The sequence below is a fragment of the Arachis stenosperma genome, chromosome 2 (genome assembly GCF_014773155.1).
Source record: "Arachis stenosperma cultivar V10309 chromosome 2, arast.V10309.gnm1.PFL2, whole genome shotgun sequence".
NCBI lineage: Eukaryota > Viridiplantae > Streptophyta > Magnoliopsida > Fabales > Fabaceae > Arachis > Arachis stenosperma.
The window spans coordinates 9,370,533-9,392,473 of record NC_080378.1 but is presented as its reverse complement, the minus strand read 5'-3'; the positions used below and the strand labels follow the sequence as shown (position 1 = coordinate 9,392,473).

Here is a 21,941-nt window from a genome sequence, read left to right as displayed (position 1 = left end):
GAATACCATGTCGCCATGTTATTGCTTGCTGTGCTAACCAGCGTCTCGATTGGCAGCTGTATGTGCATGATGTGTACAAGATGACAGAGATCCGTAAGGTATATAGATTCGAGTTCACACCGTTAGGTGATGCCGAGACATGGCCTGATTATGAGGGATCCACATTGGTCGCTAATCCTGCCCTAAGGCGAACGTCGAAGGGTCGCCCGAAATTGACCAGATACTTGAACGAAATGGACTCACGCGACATGCGTGGTCCTCGGATATGTCGTCTCTGTGGTGCTCAGGGTCATAGTCGGAGTCGATGTCAGCGTGCTGGACCGAGTGGTGCGGGAGTTTAGGGTTTTATTTCCTTCGTGTTTGTATCTTTAAATTTGCAATTTGTCAATTGAGTTTTTTTTATATTAGTCGTAAGTCGTTTTTGTATTTTCAAATCTGAGATTATCCATTGATGTTTAACAACAAGTTAATCTAAACATTTACTATCTTCGTGAAGCAAATATACGAAAGATAAATACGAATTACATCGGTTAACATACAGAACATTAAATATGAATTACATTAAACCTTAGGAATAAATCTAAAAAACCCAACGGAATGCTCACTTCCTACGAGCCATCCAGTGCAGTGCCTTACCCATCATGCCCTGACCTGGCCGCGACGGAGTATACCTATCAGGCGGATTTCGCTCCGTCTGTAGGTCATATGGGTGCCCCGGATCCCGGTCATCTGCACCTGGAGCGACTGACCCAGCTGCCTCTGCCGAAGTAGCCGACCCAGCTGCCTCTGCCGGAGGAGCCGACCCACCTGCCTCTGCCGGAGGGGCCGACCCTCCTATCCATGCTGGAGCGGATGCACCGGGGTAGTACTCGTCAACTACTGTGTATATCCGCCGAAGGACTCCACTATCACACGACGCACCCACTGACGAGTGCTCGGAAGCATGACCCCGCAAACCATGCGTCGGACCGACGGATGCCCCATGTGGATCAGCCGACCCTGACGGTGAAGGCATAGCACTAAAATCTGACCAACAACCCAAACTAGCGTTGGCCCAATTCTGTTGTTGCTGATCTCCGTGACCGCCGGTGGAGAAGTCAAACCAATCATCACCGTCTGGAATCGTCAGTATGGGCTGAGAGTGCTGAGAGTGCTGAGACTGGCCTGGGTGGCTTCCCTGACTGTGATGGCTACCATGACTCTGGTCCGGTGGCTGTGGTACATAATAAGGAAACGGCTCAAACACTGCATGCTGAGGTGCAAGTGGCTGAGGTGCAGCTGGGTCCTGAGGAACATAATCCGACAATCTCAGCATATGTCCAAACGAGCGCACATACCAATCCCGATACTCCCTGCTCGGTATAAAGTCCCAGGTCGGAAGGGGGTGCAGATCCCGCAGTCGAGTGTTTCGCCTGTTGCCCCACTCCACTATCCATGGCCCATGCAAAACTGTCCAGTCATGCTGCTGCACTCCGCGAAGAGCAAGGCAATGCTGGTCCAGTGGAATGTCCCTTGCTCCTTGCGGGGGAGGCTGTGCGAATCCAAACTGACGCATCACTCGAACGACAACAACGGAGCAACGGTATCACACACATCAAGATGTCCATGTAACTCACCGGGTATGATCATTCCTTCGTACGGCCGCCACTCAAACTGTCACATATAATTCGTACGTCATAACCCTAACATTAATGTTTGGAAATAGGAATCACAAGAACCATAAATATTTACCTCCTGCATGTAGTCTATATCAACCCTAAAATTCACTACGGTCTTCGCTAACCACGATGTGGTCCGTTCCGAATGGCTCCACCTGATACATCATACGTTGAAAAAATTTACATAAGTAACTTAAATGGAATATGCATAGCGAATATAATCTCCGACAAGAACCATAAATATTTACCTCATGGCAACTGGTATCTCAGCAGGTGGAAGGGTATGTCTCGGTACCGGCGCAAGACACGGCATTCGCTCCCATGCCCAAACAAACAACAGATTAAGAGGGCCATCCATCTCCTTCGTATCATATCGTGACACACGGCACAATGCTCTGTAAAGATGTGCAAGACATGCTGACCCCCAACTATACGTATGGATCCGCTCGAAATCGCGAAGCAACGGTAGATACTTCGCGTGGGCGTATGCGGTCGACTTATCTGTGAATAGGGTCGACCCTAACAAACAGAAAATCTGGCATCTGACGTATCTCCTTATGGACTCTTCAGTGTCCAACGGCTTCGCATCTCTGATACGTCGAACCCAACCAAGCTTTATATAGGATTTCAAATTACCACTGACTACTGGTTCACGTCCAAATACTGCCATGCTCTGACTTCGAACGAAGTCACTACTACTGTTAGTCCATCCACTCACAGGTTCTCCATCGATTGATAAGCCAAATATATGTGCGACATCTTCCAATGTCACTGTAACCTCACCCACCGGCAACACAAAAGTGTGACTCTCCGGCCTCCACCTTTCAACCAAAGCAGCTAATAAGGGGTGAAATCCTCTTATCACCCCAATCCTCGATACGTGGTAGAATCCCGTGGCGCGTAAGTAATTTTTCACCATCAAGTTCCACGTCTGTGGCGGATCCAGTTTACGCACCAACAAATTCTTGTTAGGCTGCATTAACAAAAATATATTTATTAGATAAATTATAAATATAAATTTTTTAATAAACAAATATTAACATATTTATTTATTTTAATATTTTATTTATTAAAATCATTAACGTATATTTCAAAAAGTTTATGCATATATTTATTAAAACCCTAAACCATATATTTATTAGTATACAAACCCGTTTAAATCGATATACGTATATATAAATATATTTTACAATAATAATAATAATAATAATAATATTATTATTATTATTATTATTATTATTATTATTATTATTATTAATATTTATTTTTAAATTAATATTAATATAATGCATATATCTAATATTTATTTATTTATTATTCTAACAGTTATTTGTTTATTTATTTACAGATTATATATTTTTATTTTACTATATTATTTTAATATTTTATGGTAGAAAAAATATATTTTATTATAGAATTTTTATTATTATATCATATAATATACATTTTATTCTAGTATATTTTTATAACATAACACTAATCTAAAATTAACAGAAAAATAAAATATAATTCTAAAATAATATGTTAAATAACAAAAAAAAAACAGAAATTTAACACATAATAAAATTATAAATTACCAACTTACATAAACTGGATGATCCAAATAATTTATAATATGTCCCTCCGGAGTACCATAATTACGAACCATTTCTTCAAATAAAACCAAACTATTTTTTTTTTTCTTATTTTCCAACCTTTATCTTTTTTCTACAGCAACCTTCTTCCCCTCTATGTAATGTTAAACCCAAAATCACCCTAAGAAACACTCTTCTTTCTTCTACTCTCCCTAACACCCGCTGAAATTTATCTATCACTACACACTTCTACTGCTTCTACTGCTTGTATATATAAGCATGGGAAGGTTGTGAGGCCAGCAGTCAACACGCCCCCCCTCCCCCCAGTAGTGCTCGGCCTCCTGCATGCTTGCCACGTCACCACGCCCCCTGCGTGGTGGATGCTCCTTTTATCCTCCAGTAAATGACCTCATTTCTCCATAACCGGCAAAAACACCAACACCTTTTTCATAACAAAAATAATTTCTGTCATTTTTATCGTATGTACCTTTTTTAAATGAGAGAGAGAAAAAGAGAATAATAATTAATAAAAAATTGAAAGAAAAGAAAACTACAAGCTTTTAAAAACTTCGAAATACAAAGTAAATTTAATTTAATTACAGTACTATAATTTTTTAATTGGAATACGTCATCAAATATTAAAACAAAAAGAAAAAATATAATGCAGTAATTAATATTCTAGGGAAAAATTTTAAGATAGGATAGGAGAAATTTATAATTTTTTCTTTATTATAGGAGATTTGAATTTTTCTTTTTAAATTGTCAAAATAATGTGATAAATTTCACAGGAATCTCAAAAATAACTTTTATATATCAAATAAATTATTTTAAATACTATATTCATTTTAAATTTCTTCATTCAAGCACATTATCCAATGTTCTTGGATAGCGTAATTTGAAAGAACTAAATTAATCATATTTTAATTTGTCTTTGAGTGTTTTTTTTTTTTTTTAAGAAAAAGAATAGCTTCAGCTATCTTTTATCAACAATACAATGGTATATTTTTCAGCAAAACTAATTAGCTGACCTCTTAATAAGTTTGATTGTTTGAGAATCCCAATGTGCTCTCATCCATACGAAGATGAAACCCTACTTATTTATTAATTTACTACTTGTCTAAACACATGCTACATAGTAATTTCTGTTAATTAATTAATTAATCAGTTGGAGGAACTTCTGCTGCATAGCATGTATAGAGATTAGAGGCCATATATATTTATGTATATGCACTTATTGATAGGCCAGATTTAGAGATTAGAAAACATAAAAACAAAAAACAAAACAAAATAAAATGGACTAATAGTTAAATTAATTTTTAAAAAATAAATTATTTTTTAAATTTATTTTTAAAAAATTTATCAATTAAATTAGTCATTTAAAAATTATAAATTAATCACTTTATTCTTTTATTATTTTATTAATGATTTTTGTTAATAATTAGTAATATAGAATATTAATTCATATTATACATGATACTTATTATGTATACTGTGAATTAATATTTTATATTATTAATTATTGACTAAAATAGTAAATAAAATGACAAAAAATACAAATATAATTAATTTATAATATTTAAAAAATTAATTTGATCAATAAATTCTTTAAAATAAATTTAAAAAATAATATATTTTTTAAAACTAATTTTTATATTAGTCCAAAATAAACCAGTCCAACTCAGTATCTTTTAAATATTATTCTTTATTCAAATTTTTAAATATTAATTAAAAAAAATTAAAACAAACACATCCAAATAGATTTATTGTCTTTTTTAATTTAAAAACAAATCTAAAAAAATAGAATAACTAGATTAAAATTCAAAATTTTAAATTTAAATCTTCTTAACACTAACATATCCTAAATAAAATCTTAAATATATCTTTAAACACAGATTTTAACTAGTTACCTCTCCTCTGCAATAATAAAAAAAACCTTTTCTCTGTAAAAACTAAAAACCCAAAGTTGCAACGCCCCCTCTACACCGCATTCATCTTCTCCCACGCTGCACACCTCCCCCTGCAACCCCCCCCCCCCCCGGCTGGGCGAAGAATGATACCTGACTTATAAGAAAACCAGCTAACCAACTTGAACTAACAATTTGCTGATTGTAGAAAGAAGAGAGCTACTAGTAGTCAGGAGTAGAATCTTTTCTATTAGCTGTTAATATGAGTCAATTTCTGTTAGTAATTTGTAGTTAATTAGAAGTCAACTAATATGGCACCTATCTATGTATCTATATAAGGAAGTAACACTCACAGTGTAGTTGAATTTTGTGATTCAGTACATCTAAGCTTCTTTTTTTCACTCTCCTCTTCTCCAATTGTAATATTTCACACGCTCTTGCTACAAACACTGCATCATTTCTCATGGTGCGATGAGCGTGGGCTCCAAGTGAGTAGCGTGCGATTCAAGAAAAGCGTTGAGAGAGAAGAATGACTTGATCGCTGTCTCTCAATACAATTCAGAGATTTAAGTGTCTGTATCGTGCATATCTAGAACGAATATCAATGGCAGAACCTAATCATAGCAACCAAGATTCACCTGATACAACAACCATCGATCTGCAGGGCATCGCTTACTTCCTTAATCAAATCACTGCGCTGCAAACTCAATTGAGTCGAGGTAACAATCTGATTCCTACCTCATTTTTCAATTTGGCACAAGAATTACATTCTTCAAACCCTTAGCATCTTCATCTTTTTGAGAATTCTAGAGTATTGATCATGAACGTGATCTCGAATGGAAAAAATTATTGAGCTTGGAGGAGAGCAATGGTGTTGGCGTTAGAACCAAGAAACAAATTCAGTTTCGTGGATGAAACAATAACCAAACCAAAGAAGAGCGATAACTTGTTCAAATCTTGAAAAAGGTGTAATAAGTACATAATGTCTTGGCTTAATCTTTCTCTGGAGTCAAGCATCTCTCAATCAGTGATATGGAACAACATTACTAGTGATATTTGGAACAACCTCGAGCACCTATAACACTAGGGTGATAGGTACAGAGCGACTGAGCTTCAAGAAGAATTGTATTCTGTAAGACAAGGCGATCTTGATGTAACTTCATACTACACAAGATTAAAGACAATTTGGGAAGAGCTTGATAATTTTAGAAGAATTCCAGTGTGCCAATGTGGCGTAACCTGCAATTGTGGGTTAGGAGTAATAACCAGTCATAGGTGTGAAGATCGAATAACCAGGTTTTTGAGAGGGTTAAATTATCAATATTCGGGTGTGAGATCACAAGTGATGATGATGAGTCTTTTTCCTAGCTTGAATGATGTGTTTTCCATGCTCACTCAACAAGAAAGACAATCCCAAAATGAGTTGCTCTTCCGACATATCATGAACAATTCTACTTCTTCCTTAAATTTTATAGAATATGGACAAAACAAAGAGAGAGAAAGTGGTAGAGGAGAAAGAACTCAAGGAGGAAAGAAACAAGGTAGGAAGGTGCAATAATGTGCACATTGTGGAAAGTTGGGATACAACATTGAAACATGCTACAGTAAGCATGGTTATCCTCCACACTTGAAGCAAAGGAATAGTGGAGAAGTTGCTGTAAACTATATGGCAACAACAAAAACTGAGGAAGAAAATGAAAAACTTAGTAGCCAGCTGGTTGGAAGTAGGATTGTCAAATCTGGATTCACTGCAGAGCAAAGACAAGCTTTATTAGCACTCTTGAGCAATTATGAGCTAAAGCTCATTCAAAGTACTGACCAAATTGTGACACAATCACAGTCACCACCTCATCAAGGTAATTTGGTACACACATTCTTCAATTCAAAACAAGTATTAAAACACTAACAATTTCAAACAATAAGTGCACTGCATGGGTAATTGATACTAGGGCTACAGACCATGTATCATACTTTCTTGATGATTTTCAAACATATCATAAAATTGATCCAATTGTAGTGCGGCTGCCAGATGGCACTATTACATTCAGCAACACAATTGGAAGTTTGGAACAATAATTTTTTTCAAAATATCTGTATTTGACGAATGCATTATACATACCTTCTTTCAATTACAAGTTATTTTCGGTGTCCAAACTCAGCCAAATTGAAGACAGTTCTATTGGATTCTGGTTACTCACAATCAAAGTCTGATATAGTTTGTTTACCAAGTCTCAGCCGAGTGGATATATATATAAGGAGGATCAATTTCAACTATAGTGATCATCGCTCGTCTTATAAATCCTTTCAAATCATAACAATTAATAAACCAAATTTTATATTCATAATTTAGCTTGTAAAAACTCCAATCAAACATAATATCTCATAGCATTTCACCAAACTTATCACTGATTCATTCAATCACGACCTCCGGCCTAAAACAAAATCAAATTATGCTCAAACCACTATAATCTAAACCAATCAGTCACAATCACAAGTAATGAAGTTCAAACACAATCAAGAGCAATTACAGAAAGTATGGCAATTAACAGTTAAACAGAAATATTCACATAGACAAACCAAATACAATATACACACCCAAATAATGTCACATAAATGCATATGATGCATACCTGTCCTATTGGCCATGAGCTCATGTGTTGGATATAATGTCAGACCCGACACATCCGGTAGCTAATCTTGACATAGAACACCATATCATAGAACAAGTGAGACTAACTGCAATCCTTGCGTCTACCCATGCAGGTGCTATTTCACCACAATCTTGGATGTAAGTGGGATGAACAACAACCCTTACATCTACCCAAGCAGGTGCTTTTTCACCATAATTCTGGATGCAAGTAGGATGAACCACAGCTCTTACATCTACCTAGGCAGGTGCCTTTTACCACAATCCTAGATGCAAGTGGGACGAACCACAATCTTTATATCTATGCAGGCTGGTGTTTAAAATCTCAACCCGGATCAAGTATCAAATCTTTATCTCATTTCAATTATATCATAATCAGACATAACTAAGCTCAACATCAAAACTGCAATTATATAATAATTATATTTCAATCAACCTCATCATTAACATAATCATAATCATCACCAATCAACTTTAATATTCTTCTCATTCACTTTCATATGTCATTCTTTACTTTATTACTTTAGGGGCTATCTAAACACAACTTTCAAGCTTCTCAGGTTCAACTTAAAGTACTATCAAGATCCTCAACATTTACTTTATAATTCTTGGCATTCACAAACTAATTTTTCAAATTAACAAAATCATAAATATTCCAGTTTTCTTTAACTGAGTTATCAAACTAATTTCAATAATCTATTCCTTCAAATCCATTTAAAATTTCCAAGAACATAACTCTTAAATTAAAATTAATTGAATAAACTCACTTTCGATTTAACCAAAAATCACTTTTACCCAAAAATTTAATGCATCCAAAATAAACCATTTTTAAATTCATTCTTCTGAAAAGTAAGTTAAATCCTCATTTTTACTCAACCAAAAAATTCCAAACTAACTTCAAAACCTTTTCAAATTTAAACCTCTCCTTCACAAGACTAAAAAATCATCCTGTTTGCAAATGAAAATCTTATCTGAAATAACATAATCATTTAGTCTTAAATCAATCACTTAAATTATTTTAAATCAAAATCTATTAAATTAAACTCTACGACAAAGTCTAAAGGGCAACAACAAGTCTCATTTTCTTTAGTATTCAATTTTATTTAAACTTATAAAAATTTCGGCAGTACCTCCCCTAAAACTTGAACTTTGCCACCTTCACGGGTCCCATCCAAACATCCCTCAATCCCTTTTCAACCATTTTCAGTATCTAATAATTTTCAAATATCATATCATTTTCAAATATAAATTCACTTCCAATATCAAACCAATTCTAATATCAATTCATTTCCAAATATCAATTTACTTTCAATATCAAACCAATTTCAATATCAAATTCTTTTTCAAATATCAAGAAAACCAATTCAACAAAGTCAACCAACAAACCAGAATACTCAACCTCCTCAAATAGTCAATAAATCAATCAGGCAAACAATTACATTCATCCAGAACAACTCAATTCAATCCATAAGACTCAAGTAATCATAAAAATATATTTTTTATATTAATATCGACTTGTAACAATTCTTGATAATAAAACGGTTTTAAGAAAAAGCCCCTACCTTGGATAGTCAAAACCCCCAAAATTAAACGCATCTAAAAACCCTTTTTCTCGGCCTGCAATTCCGCAGCATCCAATCCAACTATTTCCAGCAGTACCAACAGCCACTAAAGCACCATACAATAATAGTAACTCAACTCTGAGATATTAACGTCGCAAGAACCTTAGTAATATATAACATAACAGTGACTATAGAGGTTCAGAACAAGGAACAACTCACTGTACTTATGAATAAGTGAGAGAATGGAGCAGCGGTAGCTCCGGTGGCAACTTCTGGCAAGCAGAACAACGATAGAGAGCTCTGGCGGTGATGCAAGAGCTTAATGTCACATGCAACAACCATTAAACTCAGCATGCAGGAATTAGAACTCGACCCTACGTCACCAACACCTCAGAATCTCTAGCAGATTATAATAGAATAGTAATTTCAAGGGTTTCAGAAACAAAAATGCTTATCGTAATTAAGGAGAAACGACTGAACAGAACTGTGGTAGCTCCGACGGTGGTTTTGACGACCACAACAATGGAGACAGAGCCAAAAGAAGTGGCAACAAGTTCCCATCGGCCAGAACAACCGACTTGACGGAGGCGGCAGCAACTTTGTCTGACACCAACGGCGGCGATGTAACTCTGGTAGTGATTGAGAAATGTCTCGACGATGACAATGGAGGCATGGTAGCAACGGTGGCGGAAACTTGTACGAATGGTGACAGTGAAGCACGAAGACGCCGGCGGTAGCTCCTCCTTCCGCGTCTCCTTCTCTCTCGCGCAGGCTCCTTGACGACGCTTCCCAACGGCGGCAAATGGTAGCAGCAGCGGATCTCTCTCTCTCTCTCTCAATGGTGCACTCTCTCTCTCCCTCTCTCTTTCAACGGCGACGGTGGCACCCAACCACGCTGGCGCCATCCTCTTCTTTCCCTCTCTCTCTCTCTCTCTCTCTTCTTCTTCCTTAATTCTCCTTTCCTCTCCGTTCTTTGATCATCCCTCCTTCTCTTTTCTTTTTCTTTGTTTTTGCTGCATGGGTGTGAGAGGTGAGGGAGAGGGATAGCGGCATGTGTGTGTGAGGGTGAGGGGAGGGTACGAGTGAGTTAGGGTTAGGTAAAATTAGAGTTTTCTTTTGGGATTATAGGGTTTGGTAAGAATTTTAATAAAAATAAAAGGGTAGAGTAATAATTTTAAAACCAAATTAAATACATATAATTATTTTTGAAATATCATTTAATTGTTAACTTGTTAATTATTTTCAAATAAATACTAATTCAATGAAAATTGGAGATAATCAAATTAATTCTCCTTTATTTATAAAATCATATTCAAATTGAAACATATAAAATTCTCATTATTTTTCAATTACTAAAGTTTTAAATCATAAATAAAAAATTACCAAACAAATATCAAAATCTCTAAAATACCACCTTTTATAAATATAATAAATTATAAATAATTTATTATTTAATTTTCAAAAATTTGGATCTTACATTACTCATTTATGTTGATGATGTTGTGATAGCTGGAGATGACATGACCGAAATTAACTTCATCAAATCGTTGTTGGATACAAAATTCAGAATAAAAAGCATTGGTGACTTGAAATACTTCCTAGGCATAGAGGTTACCCGAAGCAAGGAAGGTCTGACCCTGTACCAAAGAAAGTATGCACTAGACATTTTGAAAGACCATCAACTTGAAGACTGCAAACTAGCTTTCACACCAATCGATTACTCTTCGAAATTGACAAAAGATGGGGGGAACCACTGCCCTCCAACACTGAGTATAGAAAGCTCATTGGCCGATTACTCTACTTAACTAATACTCGACCCGAAATTAGTTTTGCAATTGACAAATTGATTCAGTTTCTTGAAGCACCACTTGATGTGCACTTCAAGGCAGCAATCATGATTCTCAAATACATCAAAGGCGCCCCAGCCAAAGGTCTATTTTTCCGTATAAGCACAGACATCACAGTCACAGGATTTTTGAATTCAGATTAGGCAGCTTGTCCAAGCACTAGAAGATCCACTACTGCCTATTGTTTATATGTTGGAAGCTCCATTGTGTCATGGAAGAGTAAAAAATAAACAACTGTAGTTGCCTCTTCCATAGAAGCTAAGTATCAGGCACTTGCATCAGCTACTAGAGAAGCCATATGGATAAAGAAGATCTTGTTAAACTTACGGTTGGAACTAAAGCAACCAGTTAGCATCTACTGTGATAGCTAGGCAGCAATTCATATAGCCTCTAATTCAGTTTTTCATGAACGAACCAAGTATATTGAAGTCGATTTTCACATTATAAGAGACAAGCTGCTCGAAAAAATCATTCATTTTTTGCCAATTTCTACTTGTGAGCAAGTTGCAGACTTATTGACTAAACCTCTTAATCCAGGAACCTTTTCTGTTCTTATTGGCAAGTTAGGTCTAAAAAATATTTTCACCCCTAACTTGAGAAAGAGTATTACCTGATTTATAAGAGAACCATCTAACCAACTTGAACTAACAACTTGCTGATTGTAGAAAGAAGAGAGCTACTAGTAGTTAGGAGTAGAATCTTTTCTATTAGTAATTAGTAGTTAGTTAGAAGTCAACTAATGTGGCACCTATCTATGTGTCTATGTAAGGAAGTAGCATTAACAGTGTAGTTGAGTCTTGCCATTCAATATATCTAAGCTTCTTTTCTTTACTCTCCTTTTCTCTGTTGCAATATTTCACACACTCTTGCTATAAAACATTGCACCATTTATCAAAGAACTTCTCCATCCGCGACGCACAGCTCCATCAGCGACTCACAGCTCCCCCACAAACCTCCCTAACCATGCGCGCCTCCTCCGTCTTGGTTCTCCTCCATTGTCGCGATCCTTCTCTGTCTAAGGTACTTATGCTTACACAACTATGTATGATTGGGGGATTTTGTAATATGTGTAACACCCTACCACACAGAGCTTTACACCTAGGATGTAAAGCAGAGGTGGCGAGGCGCTACGACTTCTAAAAGTAAAATTTATATATGTAATATAGTGAAAAAGATTTATAACTAGGAGCTTTTGAAGAAAAGTTAAAATCGAAAATGGTAAAATGAAAAGCGCAACACTCACAATACGTAAACGATAAACAAAAAAGATAAGAGAAGATAATATAGATATAACCGAAAGAGAGTTACAAGGTACAAATATTAAAACTCAAGACTTGGCTGGCAAAGATAACCGGCTTGAGCACATAGTTATATAACATATATGTAAGAGAACCCAAGAATAAACCCAAAATATAGAGTTACAGAACCTATTTCTCCAGAATAACCTCTAAGAGGAAGTTAATATATCAGTACATAAGTAGTGGAAATAAAAGTATCTACGTATATACATATATCCAAAATAAAGCCCCAAAGACAAGAATCTCCACTATCAAAAGCTTCCAGTATGCCTCAGCGAGGTGCCTCACATCCTGCATCTGAAAACTACAAAATATGTATGAGATGAGAACCAGAGGTTCTCAATATGGTAACGGTGCCCACATAACTAACATATAAGGTCCCAACATTACTCAATACACCAATTGCACCAATTTTACAAGTATGGTCACTTCCATACAATAATTCATTCTCAACAATATAATCCATACCAACAACTCACATATACATATACATTATCAACCCCATCAACTTCCTCATACCAAATGACAACCAACTTAGCCAATCCACATTTAATTCAACACAATATACTACAACATCAATAATCATTATCATATCCAAGTCCAATATACATCACCATCAATATCATTATCAAAACATCTTAATTATCATTGTTCAACACCCCTCCCCTCAAAGTTAAATTCTCAACATTCACATCTTCCAATCCCAACAATCAAAATCATGTAACACAAATCATCAATACCATCATTTCTCACCCAAGTTCAAGATAACTCAACATTTACTTTAAGGTCACTAACCACTAATCATACATACATGCTTCAACCTATCTTATAGTTATCTAGCTTATGTTTTTACAAGACATTACATTTTAGTTACGAGAAACTGAAATCATACCTTGACCGATTCCTCCCTAAACTCAAAACCACTAAAATTCAAGCTTCAAGGTTCTCAATCAACTCCAATAATTCCAGCCACCAAGGATTTGTTCCAAGAGCTCTAATTCACTAATTCAACCTCCAATTTAACATAAATTCAATCCATTGATGATTGGAGTATAATCCAATAATATCTAATGTTAGATTACACCACTTTATTCAGATAGAATTGAAGAGAACTCCGAGACGAACGTGTGGCCACAAATAGCTCATCAATCGGAGCTCCGAATCAAAAGTTATGGAAGATTGAATATTTGAGTGGCAAGGGTTTTATGTTTGCTTCCCTTCCCTCTCTTCTCTGCGGACAAAAGCATGAATGAAGAAGAAAGCTTGATTTCAAGCTTATATACATGGGGTTAGGTCGGTGGGCTTGGGCCCACTTGGGTCCGGTTCAATCGGTTCGGCTCGTTCGGCCCAATTTTGGACTAAATTCTTTAAAATTAGTGTCAAAATTTTTATTTTAATTAGCTCTACCTCATTAAACTATAAAATCCCATTTTCTAATTTTTTTATTAATAATTAATTTTTTAGCTAATTATTTACTAATTTTTTGGGTTTTACATCCTACCCACCTAATTTAGAATTTTGTCCCAAAATTCAACTACTTACGACCAAGCGTGGTTAGTCCTCTCTCATCCTAGTTCAAATCCTTCGGTATGCTTCTCCTCTCCGACTTGATTCTCATGTTACCTTTACTAATGAGACCTCCTATCTTCGGAGTTTCTTAATGTTGACATTGTCAATCCTAATTGGAGTCATTCGAAATTCTAGATCTTCTTAAACTGAACTGGTTAAGGTTTTAGGACATAAGTTGCATGGAGAAATACATTTCTAGAGCTGCAAGGTAAGGAATTCATTGCTCAGGTTCAAAAGTACGGTAATAAAAACACTTGAGATACTACTAGTTCAGTTTGTTCTAATACCTCAAATGGCCCAACATACTTCGGGTTAAACTCTTTTATGTTGATTGCTCATCTGTTATCAGTTGTCGAAGTAATTTTCAAGAATACATAGCTTTTCCTCCTTTTGACTCTCTAGGTTCCCTCTCTGGTCGGCGGAATTTCTTTAACGGCTTTGCACAACTAGAACTCTTAACTCGAATTTCATTTAGTCCCTCTTTGTTGTTTCGGCTATCATTCCAATATCTAAAACACTTAATTTCTCCGGGTCCACATTAATACAAAAGCAATTAGCACTCTGCCTTAAACTCCTGATATTTGGTATATAAGTCCTTTCTTTAACCCTCTATACTTTTTCCCTATCCTTCTTGCTCTTTTCTTGGCTCCCTTGATCAACGGACTTTAACATTCTTGATAGTTCCTTATCCTCTTACTGTGCTTCCCAAACTCTCTCGGCTTTACGATTTCTTGAAACTCGTAATCGATCCCATCTAATGCCTCCAACTATTACCTCAACTCTCTACTTTAGAATGCCATTTACTTAACATTTACTTCTCCTTATTCGTCCTTCATACAACACTTGGAGACTTTCTGCTGAGAGTGTCCATCACCACACAACGACGTTTCCTCTACGTGCCCCCAGAGTCCTTCAACAATACTTTGCTGTGTTTTCGAGTGATTTGCTAAGTTCAAGTATCACGAATGCTTGCTTTAAGGTTGATCTTCTTTTTGAGGTTCGAAGGATCTCTTTCGCATTCAAGTGTCTATATACACGGTATATCCTAGCGCATTGACTTAATCCCAGGCAATGCAGTCGGTAAGAACTAAGGCTTCAAACTCCTCTTGATCTCCTCATCTCCCGCATCCCGAATTCTTACTTTAAGGAGCTAGCATCATGATTATTATATCAAGGAATTGTACGAGGTATTAACTAAGTTTGAGTTAATTTCAAAAAGGATTTTAATCTTAAAAGTGTTCAAACAACACAAGGGTATTTACTAAAAAGCAAAAGGACGTGTTGCAAGGTGATTAAAAACAGTAAGGTTACGAAGGAGAGTACTATATTTTCAATAAATTTTCAAAATTCATGGATCATTTGTTCATATCGTAACAAGGTCAAGCTTACCGCGGAAAGGACAGATTCATGTGCATTAGGAGTGCAGTTCAGAGAATGATAAGACTGTTGTTTAGGAATAAATCCAAGATAGAACCTTAGTACAGCTTTTAAAAGAAGGAGTGGGTTGAGTCATGAAGATTTATTGACACAAAGCCTGTGACAAAAATTGTTTCGAACATTTGGAATAATCTCGTGATACGTGGTACGTTGGTAGCCCGTACAAACCATCCAACGGCAAGGAAAAAGGAATTTTAAATTTAGCCGTTATAAGTTAAGAAATTAGTATATGCGCATTCAAGTCATCGGTAAAGCCTGGCAGCTTTAACTCAAAGTTCTCATCTCCGTCATAAACTAAAACTAATTGCGGCATCCCATGATCATAATCAGCAATTAAATTTAGATTAGCAATTTCGTGATTACCTCCGCCTGGCGACTATGCCCGATCAATGTCCTGAGTTCTCCGGCGGGGACAGTCCCTGGAGATATGACCTGGCATTCCGCACTTGTAATACAGTCCTAAACCCTTTCGGCAAGGCCCATTCGGGTGGAAACTTCTGCACCTTTGGCACCTCATATCCTCTGAATAATTAATAACTTGCTTCCCTCTATCATTCTTCCGGTGCCCACCACTCTTTTTAAACTCTTGGTCCCTCGGTGCAAAGTATCTATCCTGATCTCTCCTAACAAAGGATTGATGGTCATCCTTATCCAAGGCTGCCTTTCCACACAATCCTCAACAACTCGGCTCTTGTTTACCAATTCAGAGAAAGTTCGAATTTCCATAGGCCCAACTGAGCTTAGAATGTCACTCCGGAGTCCTCCTTCATATTTGATACATTTTCATTCCTCAAAATCTCTCGGAGCACCCTGACAGATTCAGGAAAACCGACATAGTTCTTTAAATTTATTTGTGTACTCCACATCAGACATTTGACCCTGTTTTAATTGCAGTAGCTCAAGCTCCTTAGCGTTTCTAGCAGAATTAGAAAAGTATTTTCTGTAGAACTCAGTCCGAAACACACCCCAAGATATCACAGCGCCATCTGGTTGTAGAATATGTCGTGTTCCCTGCCACCAGTATTGGGCTTCATCATGTAATTGGTAGGTCGCGAACTTCACCCATTGTTCCTCGGGAACTTGCTGAGCTTGCAAGGCCCGCTCCAGTGCTTGGAGCCAATTATCAGCTTCAGTAGGGTTTGTGGTCCCTCTGGAGATAGGGGATGTACCTTCAAAAAAGTAGCTAAGGTCATTGGCCCATCATTTCTTTTTCTGCCATTTCCATTATTTGCTTGATTTCCTAAAGCAGCAGCTGTGGCCTGCATAGTCGCAGCCAGGTTCTCCAGGGCAGCCATGAAGTTTGCGGGGTTGTTCACATTTGTCTCGTGCTCCTCATTTTGATTCCTACTTCTCCGTTGCCCGCGACCGCGTCCATGAGTCGCCATCTGGTCCTGTTCACGCCAAACAAGTGATATCAATGTGATCAGTCTCAATATCGCAAGTCTAGCGCTTCAAAGTTCCAAATGCAACCACATGAACCTTATGCTATATTAATCAATCAGATATCCTAAATAGCACGTAAACACAACTCGGAGTATGCTCAAAAGCATAGTCAGTCCGTTTCTCAGGCTCTACAGGAACAAACTGCTCTGATACCATAATGTAACACCCTACCACACAGAGCTTTACACCTAGGATGTAAAGCAAAGGTGGCGAGGCGCTACGACTTCTAAAAGTAAACTTTATATATGTAATATTGTGAAAAATATTTATAACTAGGAGCCTTTGAAGAAAAGTTAAAATAAAAATGGTAAAACGAAAAGCGCAACACTCACAATAAGTAAACGATAAACGAAAAAGATAAGAGAAGATAATATAGATATAACCGAAAAAGAGTTCCAACGTACAAATATTAAAGCTCAAGACTCGTCTCGCAAAGATAAACCGGCTTGAGCACATAGTTATATAACATATATGTAAGAGAACCCAAGAATAAACCCGAAATACAGAGTTACAGAACCTATTTCTCCAGAATAACCTCTAAGAGGAAGTTAATACATCAGTACATAAGTAGTGGAGATAAAAGTATCTACGTATATACATATATCCAAAATAAAGCCCCAAAGACAAGGATCTCCGCTATCAAAAGCTTCCAGTATGCCTCAGCGAGGTGCCTCACATCCTGCATCTGAAAACCACAAAATATGTATGAGATGAGAACCAGAGGTTCTCAGCATGGTAACGATGCCCACATAACTAACATATAAGGTCCCAGCATTACTCAATACACCAATTGCACCAATTTTACAAGTATGGTCACTTCCATACAATAATTCATTCTCAACAATATAATCCATACCAACAACTCACATATACATATACATCATCAACACCATCAACTTCCTCATACCAAATGACAACCAACTTAGCCAATCCACATTCAATTCAACACAATATACTACAACATCAATCATCATTATCATATCCAAGTCCAATATACATCACCATTAATATCATTATCAAAACATCTTAATTATCATTGTTCAACACCCCCTCAAAGTTAAATTTTCAACATTCATATCTTCCAATCCCAACAATCAAAATCATGCAACACAAATCATCAATACCATCATTTCTCACCCAAGTTCAAGATAACTCAACATTTACTTTAAGGTCACTAACCACTAATCATACATACATGCTTCAACCTATCTTATAGTTATCTATCTTATGTTTTCACAAGACATTACATTTTAGTTACGAGAAACTGAAATCATACCTTGGCCGATTCTTTCCTAAGCTCAAAACCACTAAAATTCAAGCTTCAAGGTTCTCAATCAACTCCAATAATTTCAGCCATCAAGAATTTATTCCAAGAGCTCCAATTCACCAATTCAACCTCCAATTTAACATAAATTCAATCTATTGATGATTGAAATATAATCTAATAATTATCTAATGTTAGATTGTACCACTTTATTCAGATAGAATTGAAGAGAACTCCGAGACGAACGTGTGGCCACAAACAGCTCGTCAATCGGAGCTCCGGATCAAAAGTTATGGAAGATTGAATATTTGAGTGGCAAAGGTTTTATGTTTGCTTCCCTTCCCTCTCTTCTCTGCGGACAGAAGCATGAATGAAGAAGAAAGCTTGATTTCAGGCTTATATACATGGGGTTAGGTTGGTGGGCTTGGGCCCATTTGAGTTCGGTTCAATTGGTTCGCCCCGTTCGGCCTAATTTTGGGCCAAATTCTTTAAAATTAGTGTCAAAATTTTTATTTTAATTAGCTTTACTTCATTAAACTATAAAATCTTATTTTCTAATTTTTTTTATTAATTATTAATTTTTTAGCTAATTATTTACTAATTTTATGGATTTTACAATATAAATATAATTTGGATGTGCTAAATCCTAATTTTCACGACTCTGTTAATTTTGAATTTGAAATATTAATGTAATTTGGATGTCTAATGATCTAATTTTTTATGTGCTCATATTATTCATGTTAATATTGGATGTGTTTGTGTTTTGCTGTGTTATTTTTAATTTTTCAAAAATTATATATGAGAATATTATTGTTTTTGTAAGTGTTAAGGATATGTTCATTTTTATTGGTAATTTTTGCAGTTTATCAATTATTTGGTGTGCAATTTTACAATTTTAGTTGTGTAATTTTATAATTTTAGATGTGTAATCTTATAAATTTAAAATTGTAAACAAATCATATGGATATGAGTTTCGAATGTGTTAATGAAATAATTAACGGATATTATTATCATTTTAGATGTGTTAAAAGAAAAAGAATTCAAGAGAGATCCGTACATGTGATGTGAAGATGGTGCATTGAAGAGAAAGAAAATAAAAAATAAGTAATTTTTTTATTTTTTAAATAATCAATATCGTAAAAGTAAATATTTAAATTAAATTAATTAAATAATAATGAATCTTTACAAATAAAAAACATAATTAATTAAAAAATTAAAATAATACATCATTAAATTTAAAGATTCAACAAAATCCAAATTTTAAAAAATAAATAACATTTTTCAACAAAAACAAAACACCATGTGAGAGAGAGTTAGAGAGATTAGAGATTCGAGATTTCGAGAACAATGCAATGCAAGGATCAAATATACAAGCGCCCGAAAGGGCCCACGAATTGGAAATGACGTCACCTGGATGACCTCAGGTGGTGCCAACTGCCAAGCAGTACACATGGCAGATCTCTAGCCGTTGGATGGCGACGCGGCTCATGAATCCGTAGTTGACGTGCTGAATTTTAGTTAAGGTTCTATGGATCTTCCTCACATTCCCATTATTATATAGAAATAGCAAGTTGCTCACTGTTCGTAGTGCTTTTAATTTCTTTAATTAATTAATTAATTAATTAATTGTGTTTTGTCTCACTCACATGAGTGAATATAAATGTCAAGGAGTAGGGAAAGGAAGAAGGCGAGGGTTCCTTTAACAAGTACTATAGCCAGATCTGTCTAATATCCATAGATTAGAACTGCAACATGAAAATGATTATGGAGGATGATGATATTGTTAGCAGGGAAGATGGTATCAAGGCAATAATCGAGGAGGAGCTTGTGAGAGGGCGTGACTTTGCCAATCAGCTAAGACAACGTATCGTCACCAATAAAGAAGATGATGACTCAGCTGATCATCAACGGCTTCTCAGTAACGTCCTCACCTCCTTCGCCAACACCCTCTCTCTCTTGAACAAATATCCCATACATCCAAATCCAATTCGTCTTCACCAATCTTCTGCTTCTTCCTCTTCTTCCCATAATAGTGATCTTCTCATCATGCAAATGCTGCACCCGCAGATCCACCCTTGCTTGCTTACATATGACAACCACATTTGCAAGACCCCGCCGCCGGCGGACACAAGAGGCTCTTATCGGAGAAAGTAATCATCATTCATTAATCATTACTTATTATTATTTATATTATTTTTCCACTGCTCGATCTCTTGATTTTACCTTTACATCTATTTATAAAGAGAAATGTTAGGACGTTGTATTTTTTATTTATATATATTTTATTTAATTTCTCGCATCTGAATTAATAGTGTCATGAGCCTATATATTTAGATAGAGAGAATATAGGATAAAATAGGGATAGAATCATAGAAATGCTTAAACTTCGTCTGTTATTCCTTGTTATTACTAAATAATTGTTATGAATAGGTTCTGAGAATAAAAATATGTTACTTTATCTATAGATTCATTAACCTAGAAGTAGCCTTGAAAATACACCCTAGGTGGTTATTTATAAGAAAAAGTTTAGGGTCAGCAATTTTATTAAATTCTGCCCAACATATAACTGTAAGAAAAAGTGAGCCATTGGATTGTGAAATCTCACACCATTAAACTCATCATTGATAACTATTTAATGGTCACAAAAGTTGTTGCTCTTAACACTCCTCTATTTATTTATATTATTATTTGTTGTTGGTGGTGCTTGTAGAAGAAACATAGAGACATGGAAGAAGGAGACGGAGAATGAAAGAGAGGAGGATGGGCATCAATGGAGGAAGTACGGACAGAAGGCAATCCAGAATGAGAAATACACAAGGAACTACTTCCGATGCACTCACAAGTACGAACAGGGATGCCAAGCAACCAAGTATGTTCAGAGAATTCAAGAGAAGCCTCCGTTGTACAGGGCCACCTATCATGGCCGCCACACCTGCACCAACACAGACACTACTAATAACCACGTACTCATCATGGAGGAATTAGATCACCCTACTTCCTCCTCCTCCTCCTCCATATTCCTCAGCTTTGACAACTCCTTCCCTAATCCACCAACCAATCCCTTTCTTTCACCATCTTCTTCTTCGCTTTTCCCCTCAACAGCACCGCCGCTACCTCCGATGATGATAGTGGAAGAGGATCGGCAAGTTCTTCCCTCAACTACTTCAACCCACCCCGTTTTGGATGATTCGTCAAGGCATCATGTGGTTCCTATATTATCATCCTCAGAAGATAATAATATTTGCTGGGATGATATGATGATAGCTGCCATGTCTCAAGTGTTATACGGTTCTGTTGATGAGGGATGACGACTTTCTCTCTCTTAGATTTTAACATAATTATAAGGGTAGAAACTCATATGGCCAGTCTGATAATTAAGAGTCGTCAAATGATTTGATTGATTCGATCAAATTTTTATCTAACGATTTTTAGTTATCAATTTTACGTAAAGTTGATTGTACCTGAATTTTCATTAATTATAAACTCGAAATATTAAGTTTATAAAAAAACAATTAGAACTTTATTTAGTTATTATATTTAGATTAATTGTTATTAAAATTAATAAATATTAAATAATATGAGTTATAGATGTTTTTAATTTTTTTTAAAAATATTTAATAACTAAAATAAATTAATTAAAATTTATTTTATTTAATATTTGTTAATTATTATAATAATTAATGAATATTATATATGATACTTGTTTTTTTGTTTTTTTGGTATTATTGTTTTTTTTTA

General features: G+C 35.7%; 2 protein-coding genes across 3 annotated transcripts; one reads left to right on the top strand and one right to left on the bottom strand.

Annotated features, from left to right (window-relative positions):
• Positions 1-1,554: 1,554 nt before the first annotated feature.
• Positions 1,555-3,306, bottom strand: LOC130962504 (protein MAIN-LIKE 2-like). Its single transcript, XM_057888708.1, has 4 exons — positions 3,244-3,306; positions 1,907-2,631; positions 1,732-1,813; positions 1,555-1,653 (listed from the first exon to the last, which is right to left on the bottom strand). The coding sequence occupies exons 1-4, from the start codon at positions 3,304-3,306 to the stop codon at positions 1,555-1,557; spliced, it is 969 nt and encodes a 322-aa protein (XP_057744691.1).
• Positions 3,307-19,795: 16,489 nt separating this feature from the next.
• On the top strand, positions 19,796-21,687 carry LOC130960873 (WRKY DNA-binding transcription factor 70-like). 2 transcript variants are annotated; one of them, XM_057886373.1, is made up of 2 exons: positions 19,796-20,353; positions 20,917-21,687. In XM_057886373.1, exons 1-2 carry the CDS (start codon positions 19,956-19,958, stop codon positions 21,509-21,511), a joined length of 993 nt encoding a protein of 330 aa, XP_057742356.1. In that variant the 5' UTR covers positions 19,796-19,955; the 3' UTR covers positions 21,512-21,687. The 2 variants fall into 2 exon arrangements, with proteins under 2 accessions (XP_057742356.1, XP_057742355.1); XM_057886372.1 differs by having other exon boundaries at positions 20,914-21,687.
• The last annotated feature ends 254 nt before the right edge of the window (positions 21,688-21,941 follow it).